This window comes from Syngnathoides biaculeatus, chromosome 2 (genome assembly GCF_019802595.1).
Source record: "Syngnathoides biaculeatus isolate LvHL_M chromosome 2, ASM1980259v1, whole genome shotgun sequence".
Classification (NCBI taxonomy): Eukaryota; Metazoa; Chordata; class Actinopteri; order Syngnathiformes; family Syngnathidae; genus Syngnathoides; species Syngnathoides biaculeatus.
The window spans coordinates 1,956,218-1,974,716 of record NC_084641.1 but is presented as its reverse complement, the minus strand read 5'-3'; the positions used below and the strand labels follow the sequence as shown (position 1 = coordinate 1,974,716).

At 41.4% G+C, this 18,499-nt stretch overlaps 2 protein-coding genes and 1 non-coding gene across 10 annotated transcripts in view; 1 reads left to right on the top strand and 2 right to left on the bottom strand.

Annotated features, from left to right (window-relative positions):
- Positions 1-1,504: 1,504 nt before the first annotated feature.
- LOC133496601 (protein Wnt-5a-like) lies at positions 1,505-11,219 on the bottom strand. Its single transcript, XM_061812396.1, has 5 exons — positions 11,044-11,219; positions 10,001-10,149; positions 7,973-8,220; positions 4,737-5,029; positions 1,505-3,302 (listed from the first exon to the last, which is right to left on the bottom strand). The coding sequence occupies exons 1-5, from the start codon at positions 11,044-11,046 to the stop codon at positions 2,844-2,846; spliced, it is 1,152 nt and encodes a 383-aa protein (XP_061668380.1). The 5' UTR covers positions 11,047-11,219; the 3' UTR covers positions 1,505-2,843.
- Positions 3,938-4,010, top strand: trnas-gga (transfer RNA serine (anticodon GGA)). Its single transcript has one exon. It is a non-coding gene; the product is annotated as a tRNA-Ser (tRNA).
- A 4,580-nt stretch (positions 11,220-15,799) lies between the features above and the next one.
- Positions 15,800-18,499, bottom strand: part of LOC133496551 (ERC protein 2-like) — a 145,738-nt gene continuing 143,038 nt past the window's right edge. For 5 of the 8 annotated variants that reach the window (XM_061812313.1, XM_061812276.1, XM_061812288.1 and 2 more), the window contains exon 16: positions 15,806-17,354. The gene's annotated coding sequence lies outside the window, so the exon portion shown is untranslated. Of the gene's footprint in view, positions 17,355-18,499 lie in introns of all 8 variants that reach the window. The other 3 variants (XM_061812382.1, XR_009793815.1, XM_061812337.1) reach the window with 3 other exon arrangements.

Sequence of the window (18,499 nt, the reverse complement as noted above, 5' to 3'; positions counted from 1 at the left end):
AGAATGTCGAAGGGGTTATTCTTCTTGTTGGCCCTCACCGTAATTTCACACTTTGTTCTCATTGTTTGCCACGATTGTTATGATTTAGCGCAAGTGTAGAAACATGATGACTTATGGGAAAAACCATTCGGTACACCTTCACAAGAAGATAATCCTCGATTTTGATTGGTAATGCCAAATGCATTACTTTAGCAATGTGTTTTTCAGTGTTTGTAGTTTGTTAGTAGTGCTCTACAACTTTGCTGCATTATATTTAAAGGGGTTTCTGAGGCCACCTCTTAATCCAGTCAAATTGCAAAAAGTGTTTAGGGAAATATTAAAAACACTTATTGGTATGATACAAGAGGTAAAAAGACATCTGCTGGGGTGATTTCATTTTCGTTGATGAACACTGGAATCACTTGAAAGTTGAAGGAACTATCAGGTTGGTGTTCATATAACTTTCTTCTCCTCCCTTCATTTGTGACCCATCAGTCTTTCCCAATTTTCCACTGTGACAGTTCTTTTCTCAAATATGTCAACATACGTTAGTGGTGCAAATGAAAATATGAGGAAGGTCAAGGTAGGGGCTGAGAGGTCTCTGGCACTTTTGAAACGTTATCGTTGACATTAAAGCAAGCTGGAGGAGGAAGTGGATCGTTGCCCAAGTGGTGACACAGCTGCAAAATGAGGACACCTTAGAAACATTTGCATCACATCTATTGGTGAATTCTTCTGAATTAGGTGTCTTTCATCAGTGTCTGCAACATTAATTTTGGGGGAGAAACGTGTACAATGTCAAATCTCATTTGGTACCAACAGCCCGCCTTGGTGGGAATATTTGTATTGCAATACTCTGCACGATAGAAAGTATTGATTTAGAAAGTTACTAACAAGTCAGTTGTGAAGAACTCATGAGCACTGAATACTTTGTGCTGGTGTACCTAAAAAAGCGGGCCGGATGAGTATGTCATACTATACTTTGAATTTTGAAACAGTTAAACCAGTGTAAACTAAAGTCAAGCCACTTTTTATTGCTCCCTTAACTTCACTTTCATTTGATCACCTTGTCTGTGGCTCCTCTTACATTACTCCATTTTTGTAATCCCTTGTTTCTTATTACCTAATCTTTTCTGCAGTTGTCTTTGTGAGCTCCAGCAGACTCTGACAACGTCCAGCTTTTTTTTTTTTTTTTTACAGGCACTGGAAATCCCCATCTTCTGACAAAAATATGATTAATGGCATCATTTACAGACCCACTGTCAGAGGATTGTTGAACGCGGCTTATAATTTGACCGCAAGCAAGACGCCTTCAAGGCATCGCATCTCCGGGTCTCAAGTAAACTCTCCTCACTGCACAGCTGACACAGCTGTCATAAAGGTTGGAGCGTCTGCCAGTACATCCGACGGAACATGAAAACTGAATGGAACCTGCCTGAGAACTTTGTGAATGAAGAGCTCCACACTTGGTCATGTAGTCGTGTTCCAAGCAAAAAAAAAAAAAAAAGACAACTTGCCAACGAGATGAGTAAATATTTTGGTTTTATATATTTATTGAAAACAAAGCTTTTAGCCAATTTGTAAAAAGTAAAATATTTGCCATTACACGTGAAGCTTAACAAACCTCAAATTGATGAAGGAAGCTTATAAATATACATAAAATTCAGTTGGACCGGTGGAGATAGTTCGCTTTATGAGAGGCCAAATTAAGTGGTATTGGTGAATCGAAACATCTGGTATGTGTTAAATGTGTCTAAAGCTAACAACGAAAAAAAGGTGAGAGGAAAAACTGTGGGTTGAAAAATAAGGTGCATTTCCCTTTACAAAAAAAAAAAAAAAAAAGAATGAGTGAGTTGTAAATTTTGAAAGTGACTTCCACAGGGTGTCCAACTAAAGGAGCCGTGTTTTGTTGCTATAATGGAGGAGCCGGTTAAAGAAAAATAAATACAGTTTACTGATCAGTTGACTAGACATAATATATACACAGAAGATGGACTATTCCACCATTGTAATCAAAACCTTGCCCATATATACTCAAACCAAGTTATGTATTGTAGACTATGGTAAATGAATAATCTGAATATGGAAAACAGTGTTGGCTATAATATTGATATATTAACTTACGCACTGCAGTTTAAAAAAAAAAAAAAAAAACAGCTGAACAGACACATACAGACAGGTTTAAGCCTCTGTATCAAAGTGCATAATGGTGGCGGACTTCTGCAGCACCTGCGGAACGCAAAGGTTTCTCAGACAGTTTAAGAAATATCCCAGCCCCTAAAACCATCCTCTGCCTGAACCAATTTGTCTCCCCAGACTGGTACGAACCAACAAGATCCCTCGGGCTCCACGTGAGGAGGGGAGAAGTTGGACTCGGGGATGTGAGAGCTGCTTTGGGATTGAGCCCATGAAAACACGTCCATCCATACGACACAAAGGCATTCTCCTGTCACCGCAGCCACACAATAAGCCAGGACCTTGAAGTCAACTGTGCATCAAGTGTCATGCTGTATTTTTTTTTTCTTTTTACAAAATGGGCAGCACAGTCCAATTGTGTTATCCATATGACAAATCTGAAAAGAAAACTTTCTGGAATTAATGGAGTCGTCGTTTCTGGCAATTTTAGGCACTTGCAGGAGTTAAAAACCAGATGGGCCAAGATAAAACAATCTTAAAATAAATATTTTATGATACTCTCAGTTCATCAAGACATTTTTTGTGGGGGGAGGGGGGGCGGCAGGGTGAGTCAAGTCTTTTTTGCAATGGTATAATTGTTTAACTCTATAAATATAATTTATATAGTTTGTCTCTGACTCCTCCGTTCATGCAAATGCACGACCATCGTCTGCTACTCTCCTCTTGTCTCACTTGCAGACGAATTGGTCTACGATTTTGGTGCAGCGCTTGCACTTGACGTAGCAGCACCAGTGGAACTTGCAGTTGCAGCGCTCCACTAACTGGGCCTTGAACTGGTCGTAACCCCGACCGCAGCACATGAGCTCGCACCCATCCATCCCCTCCGAGGTCTTGTTGCATAGACGTCCCACTGTGCCCAGGGACCCTGTGCTTTGGTTTTTCAGGCAGTAGTCCGGACTGGACTCGATGTACACCAGGTCGTGGCTGGTGGGAGGGTTGAACTTGTTGTTCATCTGGACCAGCTTCCCGCGCGAGTTGAGCTTCATGGCAGCGGCGCTGTCGTACTTCTCCTTCAACGCGTCACCTACTTTGCGGAAGTCTGCCAGCTGCAGCCAGCAGGTCTTGAGGCTACATGAGCCGGACACCCCGTGGCACTTGCAGGACACGTGCGCAAGGTCAGACACAGTCTAGGGTTGAGAAGGACGACATCACCAATTAACTCACTTGTATGAAAAGTGAACAAGTCATTATTTATATTTAATATTTATACTATATATTTATATATTTCTGCATTTTATTAATGATCTCTCATTTGGCAGTATCGGTTCTCATACGTTTTACACAAGTCTGGGGGGGGGGGTGAGGAATAAAAGCAGCTCTCCAAATACCACCATTATTAGCAACGTGAAAAAGCAGTGGACATGGTATTGAAAAATAATTACATTTCATGTTATTTTGGGTAACTGCAACATTGTGCCCACTTTGAACAATTACACTCAAATTGAATACAGTGTAGTTGAAGTTTCCTTGTATTGAACTGTATTTAAAAAAAAAAAAAAGCATAAATCACTAAAATAATGTACAGTTATTATTTTGCATATCACTAGAGGGAACCCAGACTCATACCACTGAGAATCACAGTTCTGTGCAGTGGTGTCAAATGTCAGGCTTGGGGGCCAGAACTGGCACTTCAGGAGGTTTATTTAGCATCCTGTGATAAGTTGAGGTTGTCAAGTTTTCCCAGACGGATTTGAAAATTTGTCCAAATTTACATTTGTGGATCTGAAGTCTTTAGGGTACATATTAAATCGATCCATTCTGAGGCCCCGTAGCTCAGTGTTTAGAGCACTGGTTTGGAAAACCAGGGGTTGTGGGTTCATATCCCACTGGGGCCTCCACTCCCTGAGAAGGGTTGCGTCAGGAAGGGCATCCGGCGTAAAAATTGTGCCAAACATATGTGCGTTCATCTGAGATGACACGCTGTGGCGACCCCGAAAGGGACAAGCCGAAAGAAACACACACATTAAATAGATCCATTCTGGTCTGTGAGTTGCACATCTTGTAAAATATGTAAATAATTGTAATAAATGATAAAACCCAAGAAAACATTCAATAAAATGTGAATATTTTCAGAATGTACTTTTTTCATTAAAAAAAACTATGGGTAAAATTTGAAATATTCATTATTGAGATCCTAATAGGTCCCAGCCACTGCTGATTAAATTGGGGTGAATGTGGACCCTGAACTAAAATGAGTTTAGCAGCCCTGAAGGGCATCCCCCATAAAGCGTCTGCCCCAATCCCGTGCATTAGGCCAATGAAACCGTCCACTCTTCGAAAGAGAACTGCCTGCCTCCAGATATCTTGGCTCAGTGTTTGCTTTGAGGTGGTTTCAAGATGTTTGGGGAGGAAAACGAAAGCCCAGAACTGTCAGAGTGCTGCTATCTAGCCCTCAGATCTAAGGACCCGCGGGGGAAAGCAGACAGAGCTGTTGAATTTGATTGACCTGGCTTGTCTCCCATCCAGCTTGGGCTTTTTATATCATGCAGAACGGTTGAGAGCATGTGGATTTATAGCTCACAACTTTTAAGAAGCAACTATAAAGCATTGTCTGCACGTACCCTTCTTCCAGCCTCATTATTAAGAAGATTCATCATGAGCCGGGCACTGTCTTGCGAGCCTTTCGGGTAGCTCTTCTCCCTCTCGCGAGCGTCCACAAACTCCTTGGAGAACCGGTAGCCATAGTTGAGGTTATCCCCACAACCGCCCCACAACCAGTCTCGTGGCAGGTCTTTGGGCCGAGCGGCACGGCTGCACCCGCAGCTGGACAGCTCCCCCTCTCTACAGGCACGGCTCACTGCGTTCACAACCCCCGCAGCGCTGATGGCGTAGGTGAAGGCCGTCTCTCGACTGCCTGTGTACAAACAAACAGAGATGTATCATGCAACTGTATTCATTCCACATTACTTTTATTTGCTATTGGTGAGGTCACATTGCAGAACACCTGATCAGTTCTGCAGGCTTTTGGTCAAACATGTCGAAACGGAGAGTTTGGTTTGCTATTGCTGGGCTCGAGCCAGAAAGTGGACAGCGCCCTCCGGTGACAAAGAATTCCCCCCACAAACAGCTGAGACTTTTCCCGAATGGAAAACCACAAAGCCTCTTTCACATTGTCACGACTGGCGGATTCTGGGTTTTTTGCCCATGAACCCCACCCTACCTCATTATTTCCTACAGAGAAAGCGACTCAAAATACACCTCAGCCATTTGGCGCTCACCATTGTGTCCAAAGAACAAAATTGAAGGAAGCTGTGGCAAGAAATGGAAAAAAAAGAAAGATGATAAAAGCGTAGAAAGTGTGTGATACAACATTGAATTACACATCTCACAGAACCCTGAGGAAAGAACTGTAATGGCAAAAGCAGGTGGATAAACAAAAAAAAAAATAGGTGAGAAAGAAAAACTGAAAATTTTCATCGGCTCAAAAGAGAGGTATCAGAAATGAAAAGAACCGCTGTGGGTTAAGAAGCCTGTTGGAAAAGTTTGAGTTAGATCCAGATGGGAAATCCTGGAAGAAGTCAATCTGAGAAACAAGGATTTACTACTCTATTGGTTCACTTTTTTAATTCAGCCTTTGAAGATTGCTGTCCTATCAGATTTGTCGACAGACTCAAGTGTCTTCTCCTTCCCTGCTGCCTCGCCTTTAAACCACCCTGAAGAAAAGCAGCAAGGCAGAGAAGCTGAGCCCAACTCCTCCGGAGCTGCTTGGAGTTTGGTTTTGAATCAAAAGCAGTTTCCTCAGACAGCAGGCAGACAGTCCGACTACAAGAGCAACGTCTTTGTGTGTCCTGGAGAAGCCCAAAATGTGAGGGAGGATTCATATAAGAAGGCACAAGTTGGATAACGGAGGCTCACCCAGGGTTATATGCACAAATATATTACAGGTGATGTAAACCACAGTGATAAAGAAACTTTAGCACTAACCAAGACTAACATCCATGTATAGTATATGATATTTGAAACCGATATATTGGTGCCTTCAGATAAACTAATTTGCTCTATGTCCATACCCTCATCAACCCCCATTAAAATGAAGTGAAAGAATCCATTTTAGACGCCCTAATTTTTTTCATTATTTTTTTTTTTTTTAAACAGAGCATGCCAGAGGCATGTGTGATTTAGGACCCAAATGCAGCACAGTTGGAAGGGATTTTAAAAATGTATTTGAGATCGACTGTGACAGGTTAAATCAAAGCCCGGATGTAGCGCACTTCACAGTGGAGAGGGTCAGGCTTTGAAGATAGGGAAGTTGGCCAAAATGACGCAATGTTTCATAATCCACAGGGAGGAGGTCAGGAATGCTAAAATCTCATTGTTGTCTTAATCCACAATGCACAAGGAGCAGTGAGGGAGAAAAACGTATAGCAGAATCTACAGCAGCTACAGGTATGCAAACGTGATAAACCAGAACTCTTACTGAGTCATGTTGTCAAATCTTGCTTGAATCAGTCACACACACTGACACTCAACAAGGCCTTAAATAAGGGGTATACCCCTGTGGCTAGAAGAACGTGATTGGCTGACAGATGAGCAGTCTTTCATGGTAGGCTGTGACAAGCGCTTCTTTATACTGCACTTTATAAAAACAAACAGTAAAGACGAAACATGAAAAATCAGTTTTAGAGGTGGAAATTTAGTGTGTTAGCATTGAGATAGTGAGGGCTATACAATTTGCAATTCTGTTTTATTTTTGTTTGACACTAAACACCTTGGAGCATCTTTTTCCAAAAATTGGTCACAATCAGCCAAACCTTTCCTCTGCAAAGTGATTTGAGTTCACAGCCACCTTACAACCAACTCCAAGCCCCAAAAAAGAAATTTGTGGAATGAAAGGTCGTTTCCCCCCAAAAATTGTTGGGTCTCTTATATCTTAACACAGCGCCGTGTATTAGATTTGCGACATCCTAATAAAATTGTTGTAACACTCAGCCTCTCTGGATCATCAATACTTACAGTTTCAGTTTTCAGACAAGCTACATTATTTTCAAATGTCATGAAATGTGCACTATCGAGCATAAAAGAAACTGTCTCTCTCTTTGGAAGGAAAGCCTGTTGCAAAGTGCTGAAAAAAGAATTTTGGAATAATAAGCACCACAAAGTAAATTCCATTCTCCAAAAAAAAAAAAAAAAAAAAAAACAGTAGTCAGCAGAGATCGAGACATATCGTTCAAACCACAGCTTAATAGTATAAAACATTTCATGGAAGTGAATACATATAAACGTGAATAAACAGAGGTTTAGGTTTTTACAGGGTACAGAGAAAGTACATTCTGTACAGTAATTCTCAATCTCAAAGTAGTACGCAACCAATTAAAGAGTACAAAGGTAAACGCATCGTACCTCTTAACATGCAAAGTGCAGTACTCTACAAAAATAAGAAGTCAGTAATAATAATTCAGTCAAAACTGCAGCAACACTGCTGACATCAAAAGGATATTGTCTGGATTTTTTTTATAATCCATCTAGAAGATTATGATCAATAAAAGTTGACGTCAATTTTTTCCCCTCCTTTCCTGAGATGCAGGCACGTCTCCAGAGAAAACATTTAGTGGGTTTATCCGAGCATGGTTCATCAAGTTGCGTTCGCTTGTATGAGAGGTCAAAACATACTGCACTTAATTGAAACACACATGCCTTCATTTTTAAGACCGTCTCCCGTCTATCATCGAGAAAACCTCATTTTCTGGTGAGTTACATACAAAAAAATGCAACCAAGCTCACCACTTGCTCTGTACAAGCTTTGTGTAGTGTATTTGTTTCCAAACAGATCTAAATCTCTATCTTCAGTCTCGCTTACCAATCTGCATGACCCGTCCAAAGACAGAGGAGTTGTCCACCGTGCTGCAATTCCAGCGGCGATGCCTGAATTGGTACTGGCACTCTTTAATGCCCGTCTTTGCACCCTCGCCTATGTACTGCATGTGGTCCTGGTACAGCTGGCACAGCTTCTTCTGGCCCTGCGAGAGGCCCGCCAACTGGCTGCACAGAGGCTGGGCACCGATGATGTAGGCCTCCGGGATCAGCAGCTGGTTCATGGCTAAAGACCTGGGGGGCGGATACAACACAGGTGTTTTTAATCACGTACCATTGTGAGAAAAAATGAACTGTCAGGAAGGGGGGAAAAAAAAGTATACATCTTGAACAGCTAATTAGTTTTCTGCCTCTCAGACTCAGGAAAAATTTATTGTGTGGTATAATCCGCAGAGCAGCCTGAAATCTTAATGACATTATATTGAAAAGTTATGATACGCAGAGTCATAAGGGGCAGGCAGAAAAGAAGTGCACAGGAGGAAAGAAGGAAATGAGGAGAAACAATAAAAGTCAAACTTTTTTATTTTCTTTCTGGAGGGTCTCTGGCAGTTTAAATAAATACTCAACTCCTCACATGTTGATAAAGTTGAGAGCAGCTCAGCTGAAGAGTCAATGTCCCATGACAGTTTTTTTTTTTTTTAAGTTTTTGGAAGTCTTTATTTTGTTAGAGAAAAAAAAAAAGTGTACATTTGACCTTTCCAGGATTTGTCAAAACCATCGGTTAGTTTATTTAGATCTTTCTTAATGTACACTCAGCTAAATCTATGAAGATGAAATGGCACCCAGTTTTTCACATTTTCACAGCAAAACTTGGAAAATAATGATTCAAAGAGAGACATTAAGGAATAGCATGCAGGCATCTGGTTCCAGGGGCCACAGGACAATCCGAGCAGGCCCATCCCCGAACCCCACGAGAGAGACAATTAGCCTCTCGTGTAACTCGATCGACTGGGGGAACTGCAACGCGCACACACAGCAGGAAAATATAGTCTACTAGACACTATGCAGACATGTTACACCCCCCCCCCCAAAATTATTTAGCCCTCACGGTCTCTCAAAGAGGAAACTGTTTTTACTGCACAGTTAGCTTCTGAGGGCTTTTTGCCAAGTCTACAATTTTTTTTTAACTTTATTTGCTTATCGCCACATGCCATTGGTAGTCAACATCAATTAAAGCAGATTTAAATTAAAATATGTGCAAGTAGAGTTGAGCTAATGCAAAAGCTGGCAATTCCATCCAGTGACAAATCAGTGAATTAGCGCAGTGATTCCACAACACGCTCGCATGCTGTGACATGAGAGATCAAGGTTGTTTAGCATAATCATCCAATTTGTCTAAAAAAAAAATTACAAATATATTGTTGATCTATCCATACCAGCAATGTATAGCAGCAGGTTGAATAATTAAATGCTCTTCCAACTAGATGGTGGAATGAAAAAGTAACTTGTGTATCATCTTTTTGGCTTTCAGAGCAAATCATGACTACATGCAGTTTATCAGCTTTGTGTTCAATTAAATAGTTGCAGATTTCAGAGTTTTATATATATATATATATATATATATATATATATATATATTTGGGTGGTGTTCTAATTTAAAATGGGTGCCTTGGCTCAGTAAAGCTGGGGAAACACTACATTATTGTGTGCCCAGCATCATGCACACAGTTTTTCTTTAATAGGAGCCGGACATGGATGTCAAGCCATTTGCAGCTAGACCCATGAAACCGCAGAAATTATGCATTTCTATAATATTCATGTTTTCAGCTTGGCAAAAACAAAGTGAGCAAAGAAAACAGGAGAGAAAAAGGTTCATATGCAACGGTCAGCAAGTTGTGTTACTTCAAATATGGGAAAACAAAAGTCAAATGACACTCCTCTGAATTTTGTTTAAAAGAAAGTGGAAAAAAAAATAAAATAAACAGGAAAATCATCCAATTGGGTTTCACAATTACGAATGTGAAAAGTCACAAACTCTGCACAGATGGGAAAATCCATCGTATGCAATACGTACCACCAGGAGTTGGCCTCCACCACCACCTGCATGAGGAGTGTGAGGAGAGTGAGCGCAAAGATGCAGTGTCTGGAGTCCAGGAAGCTGCCCACGGGCCAGCGACCCGCCCGACACACGTAATCCAGTCCCAGCTTCATTGCCGTGCTGGTCTGAGGGATGACAGGACAGGACAGCGGGTCACTCAGGTTTGTGCTCAGAAACGCATGCATGCATCCATGCTGCACCAAACATTTTCAGCTCATCTCTGAGACACGCGCGCGCGAGCTGACTTTTTACAGCTGCAAAGTGTGAATCACAAGATGGACGTGGAGCCAGCCGTAACAATGGCCCTGAAACCTCAGTCTGATGCAGTCCTGACAATTGACTTAACTCGCAGAGGCTTGACACACTTTTGTCTGCATTCACTCAAGGCACGTGTTTAAAGCGTTAAACAAGTCCCAACTATCATCATTTGAAATCGTGGCTTTGTTTCAACAATGTTTTGAAATATATACACAAACCCCGCGTTGCATTCATGAACAGAAACAAAAAAAAAAAAAAAAACAGAACTCTTACTTTGATTATTCAGTTAAAATTAATAAAACGCCACAGATTACAACGCAAATCCAAACGATAGATATGTTATTTGATCCAAATTGTAAAGCAGGAGTGGAGTGGCTAGGTGGGGGCCCACATCATCCAGCGGGTGGTGCTGAGTGAGGCTTGCAGATATATATATATATTTACACATACACACACACACACACACACACACACACACACACACACACACAAAAGACAACTAGATAACGAAACAAAATATGGAATAAAATGTCCTCATCGGAGCAGGTCTTTCAAGTCAGAGATTTTCTATTCACGCACGCGTAAAGTAAAGTTCACCAGCACTCAGCTAGTGAGTGCCTATTTCGTTTAAATCAAAGCACAAATAAATTTATTTTTAAATATGATAATACTTTCAGGTGCGCAGCAAAACGGCACAGGTGCAAGCAATCAATAGTTGCTTCGATTCCATTTGAGTTGAAATTGTCGTGAATAATTCTCACCATTTCTTATTATGTTTGACGATTCGATAATTGCGCCCTGGAGTGCCGAGAAATGGATGAGGGGTTGCAGGCTTCGGCAGTGGGCGACCCCCGCAGGTCGAAACTATTTGACCCCAACAAAAGCGGCCCTTCTCGTTGACCTACTGACTGAAAACTCGCACAAGCTTTTGTGGAGCCAAACGCGGCTTCGATTCGAGCCCACTTCCGTTGCGGGTCAATGAGAGGGACGTCAGCAAAAGCGATCACGAAAATTTAAATTCAGGACATTTCACGAGGGAATTACTTTAATTTTTAAATTAATTGTTTTCTCAAGTCTAAACAATTTTAACAACAATAAGGGAAGCAGGAAGACGACCCGGGCCATTGGACAGTTTTTTTTTTTCAATTAAATGAATTGGCGATATGATTTCATCCATGGTCTGAAAATATTTTTATGTATTTATTTAAATGCAATGAATTCAAAATTCCCTTCTTCAAAATCGCCATGAGATACGCGTGAAAATAATTTAAGTTTCTTTTGTCTATGTTTCTTCCGTAGTGATGTTGAAACCAGGAGAGGGAGCCAAGTGCTGCGATTTGAAAAACAGTACCGAGAAACGATAACCTCCCAAGCAATTAAATACCAGTAAAAGATACTTAGAAAAGTTATACCGCGAGCAAATAACCAGTTATTTGTTCAGTTCATTTTTTGACCACCATGATGTTGAGAAAAAAAAAAAATCCGTAGCAACAATGACAGAGTGCGTGTCTTGGACATCCAGGCAAGTTCAATTTCCTCCTGTAAAGATCGACATTGTAGTGGCTTGAAGATGCTCTACTCACCGGGGAGCTGCAAGATGTAATCCACTTTCTGCAGGCGATGTCAAATCAATAATCCCAGTGGTGCCCTGACGGACAGTTTATTTCCGTTCCTTCGCTGTTTTATCCCAATCTGTTGTACAATCAGGCTGGAGATAAAGTTAGCAGTTGTTCGGGTTTTGATATCCAAAAATAATTGGGGGAAAAGGACTAGAAGTGGATGCGCGCTCCGTGCGTTAAACCACTGGACAGCAGCGAAGTGGGATCGAGGAATTCTGAGCACTTAATGAGCGGAAGAGAGCAGTTCTTAAATTATTTGTAAACGAAAAAAAAGGGGGGAAACTCGTGGTAGGGATTGTCAGGACCCCTTTCCAACAACTTTTAGATGAAAAAAAAATCGACACGGTTTGGGCCAATTCTGGTGTAAAGGACATCCAATAAAAAAAAAAAGTAATTAATCCCAGCCGCGCACGCGCTCAGGTCGTTGAGAATTTTACCTGCGAAAAGATCCACGTGTTGATCCACGCCACAAGCGACTTGTCAATTTAACTTCCATTCTGCCCTCGAACGTCTCTGTCAATCCTTCAGTTCAAGCCGTGCGGGCAAACCAGTCAACCGCTTTGCGACAATGGCTCAGCTCCCCCAACCAAAAAAGAAAAAAAAGAGTGTTCTCAAAAACAAAACTACGTTCCAAACGCTGAGGCGCGGCAAAGAAACAAAACCAGAGCGAAGAATGGTTTGTTTTGTCGAGGATCCTGAGCGTCGTCCTCCCGCGCCGCGTGTGCGTGCTGAAGTGCAGAGGAGTGCAGGCGACTTGTCCTTCGCTTTCTCACTTTTCTTCTCCTCTCTCACCTGCTCGTGTGGCCTCCTCCCACAATGCAGCGTGGATGCGCGAGGCCGCCACAAGGCGCACGCGCAGTCTTTTGCAAGAAGCAGGGCCTCGTTTGAATTGAGGACAGAGGCGAGGGTGGGACAGGATGGAAAATAACAAACCTCTCTATTACCTAAAATAAACTTGAAAAAAAAAAAACGTACCTGAGGCTATTACCTTATCCATTCCAGAGCACAGCTAGGATTTTTACCCTTTAGCAGATTGAGTTTCGTCTTCGTAAAAAAAAAAAAAAAAAAATGTATCGAAATGCTTTTACAGGCTGCTTTCATCACCTGCGGGCCTTTCCAGGACGGCAGTCTATACTGTAATTATTATTCTATGCTACATGATCTACAAACACGCAGCAGCCACAGGCTCACACCTCAAATATTATTCAGTGAACCAGAGGACTGGTGTCAAGGGTCACAGTCTGAATAATTTCACACTGCACATTTCTCACTGGGCACACTTGAACGGTTGCAGCTATTGTGCAATTGGAAAAGTCGAAATTCCTTGGCAAATAAAAAATATTTTGATAACATTTATGAGAGAGTGATGGCCATGTTCAGCCGTTGGTCTTTGGTCATTTAAAGCAGTGATTCAAGACCAAAAGTAGTTCACAGACAGCTAGTAAAAATCAATAAATAAATAAATTACATGTACTGCATTGAAATGTTGTCAGCACAGCACAGGGGTGTAAATAATATTTGCCCTCTTTTTTACTATGTAAACAACTACAGCGCAGCGCCTGGTTAGTAGAAAGTTTGAAACGTGGAAAAATATAATATCTATTCATGTTTTTTTTCAAAGGCTCTTTCTAAACTTGTCTTTTAGTCTTCTGAACTTCTTTGGAAGTCAACAGTAAAATCCAGGTCCCGGGGTGGTAACAGTGGACAACTACTAATTTACAATACAAAAAGCAATTGATGTCCAAATATGTACAGTATTCTGCCTTAAAGGGGGAATACACTGGTTTGCATTAACAATGTATCCAATAGGTCAAGTAATATGTACTCTATTTTGACAATGGGAAGTTAAATCCTCTCTCATTTAATAGTGTTTTGAGAAGATTTTTAGCGACAATTACGAATTTTCAGGGGCCCTGACATTTTCGCGAGTCACATGACCTACGTGCACAGATGTGACGTGTACCGTGCCGCAACACAGGCTCGATTACACGGCTGTGTATGGACAGCCGTGAGCAGCAACGCTCACCGCTCATGGCTGTGTAGGGAAGCATTCCTCCATCTTCCCGATCAACTGATACTACTATTGCTTCATCAGATGAGGATAAATACGAGAAATTGGCGCTGGGCATAAATGGTGTAATCGAGCCTTTGTTGAGGCACAGTACACGTCACATCCGGGCAAGTAAGCCATGTGACTCACGAAAATGACACCGCCCCTGAAAATTCATAATTGTCAATAAAAATCTTCTCAAAACACAATGAAAGAGGATTGTCATAATAGGATACATATTACGTGACCTATTCGATACACTGCTTATGCAAAGCACTGGATTTCCCCTAAATCGCTGATTTTACTCAATAGTAACACTAGCTAGTGGTAGATTCCTGCCTCTGGCCTTAGCAGATAGTTTGAAAAATGAAACATTGCAGCAAATAACAATTGAGCCGTATGTGAAGTGGTTGTGAGAAATTTGAAGTCTTAGGCCTCTTCTACTGCAGTTCTGTTGGTGACGGCAACACACACTGAAAAAAATACATAGCATGCAAAAGGTGGAAAGCCGCGGTGTGAATGATGAAACGTGTAATGGGCGCCCCCAGCCTCTAAAAATGTGAACAATTACCTGGAGTATATTATTAGTTTCAATCACAAGTATACCAAAAACAGATACAAATGATTTGAATAGGTTGAACATTTTAAATTAATTTTACATCACTAGTCTTAAAAAAGGTTTAAAGAGGATTTAGTTTGGCAAAAAACAAAAACAAAAAAAAACAAAGTCAAATTCTTCTGCAACTTTAAACAGTACAGGCTAAACTTCACAGTTGGGCGTACAAAGCTTGCCTCTTGATCAAGATGTATCACTTGAACGTGCTTCCGTGAAACAAAATACTTTACTGCTTTCTTATTTAGGCAAGCTTTGGTGGCACCTGAGGGGGTTTCAGAATCAGCACAAAAACCACTAAGACTGTATTTTTGAGCAAATAGCTGGGGATAGAGTTCACGGAAATAAAAGACGTAAATTAGTGAACTTACGTATGGGTGAGGATTTACAATCGTCAGCTGAGATTGTCGGCGGCTCACCTGCAACCCCAAAAAGACAAGCAGTTTCCAAAGATGAACAAATCTCATTTTATTGTGCAGGTGTACCTCGTAACGTGTTCTTGAGTATAGGGTAGATTTACAGTAAAAGTTTAGCTACAGGTCAGGAAGTATGAAAGGGGAGATGAAACACAGACATTTACAGAATACCCTAGTATTTGCGCGTCAGCTGTTGGCGGGCTTGCGTGCCAAGGTGCGTGCAGCTGGTGTTAGCAAACATGCTCAACTTCATTTTGGATCCCGCCCACTCCACCATCAGGAACCTCCCCCCTCCATCACCTCCACATCCACCCCCGGATTCTCTGAGGGAGAAAAGCCGTGCAACATCTGGCTGAGTTTATGAGAGCGGGCCAGAATTGGTAGACCATAAAAACTGGGAAAAACTTCCAAGAAGCTATTGTTGAAAATGCCATTAGTGGCGGTGAAACTTTAATCTTGTGAAAATAACCATTGTTGCACTCCGTTTGACCACTAAACACTGTCAATGTCAATGTTATTGACATTATTTCTCATAAAACACACCTCCTAGTTGCTGTGAAAGCAGAGTTTATTAAAACGACAGGAAACGCGCTGAGCACTGCAAAACACTGTGGATCAAGTCCATACCATGACCCCGCCCACAAAGATTCAGTTGTGATTGAAAGTAGCACTAAACCACCCACACACATACATAAGCAGAATAAAAAAATAAATGCATACTTCATTCCAGAAGAACAAAGACAACGTTTAAAATATATATATATATATTAATAGAGTTGAAAGACAACACTGCACATCATACTGATATTGTCACCAATTCAAGAAACATTTGGTTTTGAGGTCTAAAGTCCTTAGTTTGTCTTTTACCTAGAACAACATTCATAATTTTAAAACCAATTGTGAATACATCTATTTGAACTTCTTTTGTGTTTTGGCTTTTAAACTGGCAGCACGGTGACTCGGCTAGAAAGCGTTGGCCGCACAGTTCTGAGGTACAAGGTTAAATACCAGATCCGCCTATGTGGAGTTTGCATGTTCTCCCCGTGCCTGCGTGAGTTTTCTCCGGGCACTCCGGTTTCCTACCACGTCCCAAAAACTTTGCAACATTAATTGGACACTCTAAATTGCCCCTAGGTGTGATTGTGAGTGTGGCTATTAGTCTTGATGTGCTCAGCGATTGGCTGGCAACCAGTTCAGGGTAAACCCCGCCTCCTGCCCGTTGACAGCTGGGATAGGCTCTAATACTCCCCGTGACCCTTGTGAGGATAAGCGGCTAAGAAAATGGATAGATGGATGGTTTTTAAATGTATGGGTTATTTCATCTTTGGAAGCATGGTTCAGTTTAAGTCTGCTTGGTAGTTTCCCGATCAAAAGTCAAAAGTGGGGAGTTGCGGGTATAATATTTTCTGTTTTAAAAAATTTCTGGCTTCAGGAGCATTTTGTCTTTTGATTCCCAAGGCTCAGGTCTATTCATCCATGGTGGTGAGTCATTGTATTTGCAAGTTGCTTCTTGATTAATATTATCATGCACTGTACGAGAGAAGCAGACGAGCTAATTATGTGCATCCCTCTTCAAAACCAAAAATAGTGGCACAAAAATATGAATGGAATGTAATAAAAAAAAAAGCAAAGAAAATGATGCGTCATCAGACAAATGCACAGCAGGCTGAAAGGAGAGATGTTTTCCTGTTTTTGCCTGAATTTGATCCTTCCTGGTTAAAGCGACCAGTCCAACAGAAGTGGGCAACTTACAGTCTTTTTAACAAAATCAAGCAGGAGAAAGTCCAACAGAACTTGGTGCGTTTTCTGTCTATCTTTACAACACGATCCAGTCAAATGTAAGAAGTATGCTTCTGCAAACAAATCTCATTCATTGGCACAGTACATTGAGAAGGTCTTGGTGGATCTGAGGGTATGAGGTCCATGATGTGATACAGTATTTACAAAAGTTCAATATTTCATGACAGAAGTAAAGATAACAACTGTTGGGAGTCCAGTTGTATGGTACCAGAGGTTTTTAGGGAATTCCATCTGCTCCGGCTTGGCTACAGAATAGGGCTACAAAAAGTGGCAGATCAATTGTAACTTGATTGAAAGGGAGAACTCAAAATTGAAAAATGGAACCCCACCCACAGAAAACAGTGAGGAATATAAAGGCAGGACGGCACAGTAAAACCAAGTCCAACAATGAGGACTGACAGCTCCCACATTTGGGTCATGCAAAGAAAACGACAACATATCTGGAGCTCATCGGAAGTGGTGGCTCCTGAAATGGGCGTTCAGATGATGGGGGCGGAGCGGGGTGGGGTGTCACGGTAATCCCCAATGTGCCGCTGGAGCTCCTGGACCTCTTGATACCTGGCTGGGCAAGCAGCTGTTGACAGAAACAGGATGTAAAATCATTTGTGTGACAGGTCAAATACCAAGTTTTATATATATATATATATATATATTATATATATATATAAAAAAAACAAAAGAAGATGAAGTACTAAAATCGACAGTATATAACGATTCATCATCCAGCCTGTTGTTTTAAAGGCAATAGGTCATCTCTTGAAAGGTTACAAAAACATTGCTTAGTTTTGGACCAACAAAAAAAGCTATTGGCGTTTCCATTTCTCGTCCACTTTCTTCCCAAATGTCTGGCGCACCTCTAAAGCGCTTTAAGAATGGTCTAATGGCAATTGGCAGCCGCCCAAACATCAAGTGCTCATTAATTTAAAAAAAAAAAAAAAGGTGGGGGCGTGGGGGTAACTCGATTTGGAATGTGTCTGTTATGCAGGCAGTACAGCAGTAAGCAACAATTCACTACTTTCCTGAGGGGTATACAAAAAAAGTTATGTATTTCTATTACAATGAGGGTGCCCCATTACCTCAGCCCCAAATCCCGACCAATCATTGGTACACTTATTTTAAAGCTGCTGACTATCACTACAAATTGAGAAGGTTGAGAAAATATTAGAAGAGTCTTAGGAGCAGATAAGCATCGTGAGCTGTTTATGAAGTTGGATCATATGGAACGGATCCAGCTCTGCAGGGCTGCTCAAACTCTGATTGGCTGTTGTATGATCATTCGTTACAGCTAGGGGTAAATAAATGGGCACTGCACCTAAAGTGCCATCATTTGTTATGCAAAAACTTGTGCGTGTGTGCATGTAAACGTGCATGCGTGTATAAACCACAGCAGGACTTTTTCTAAATTTGTGCAAGGGAGTCAGACTCAAGTTTCTCTTCTGTCGTCTGCACTTAAGTTAATGATTTGGGGAGAGGGTGGAGGCATAGAATCAACAAATATGGCCCCCGGCAGACCATAATAGAGAGCACGACCTGCCTGTTGATGTGCTCAAAGAGCACTCCTCTTTCTTCTCTGTCAACACATCTCTCGACCAGCACACAGCAGATGCATTCACTACACAAACTCACGCCTGCGCCAAATTTATTATAAGGAACCCTTTCGATGTGTGACCATGCGTGCGTATACGCTCACTGGAATAAATACAACCGTATTAAGATGAA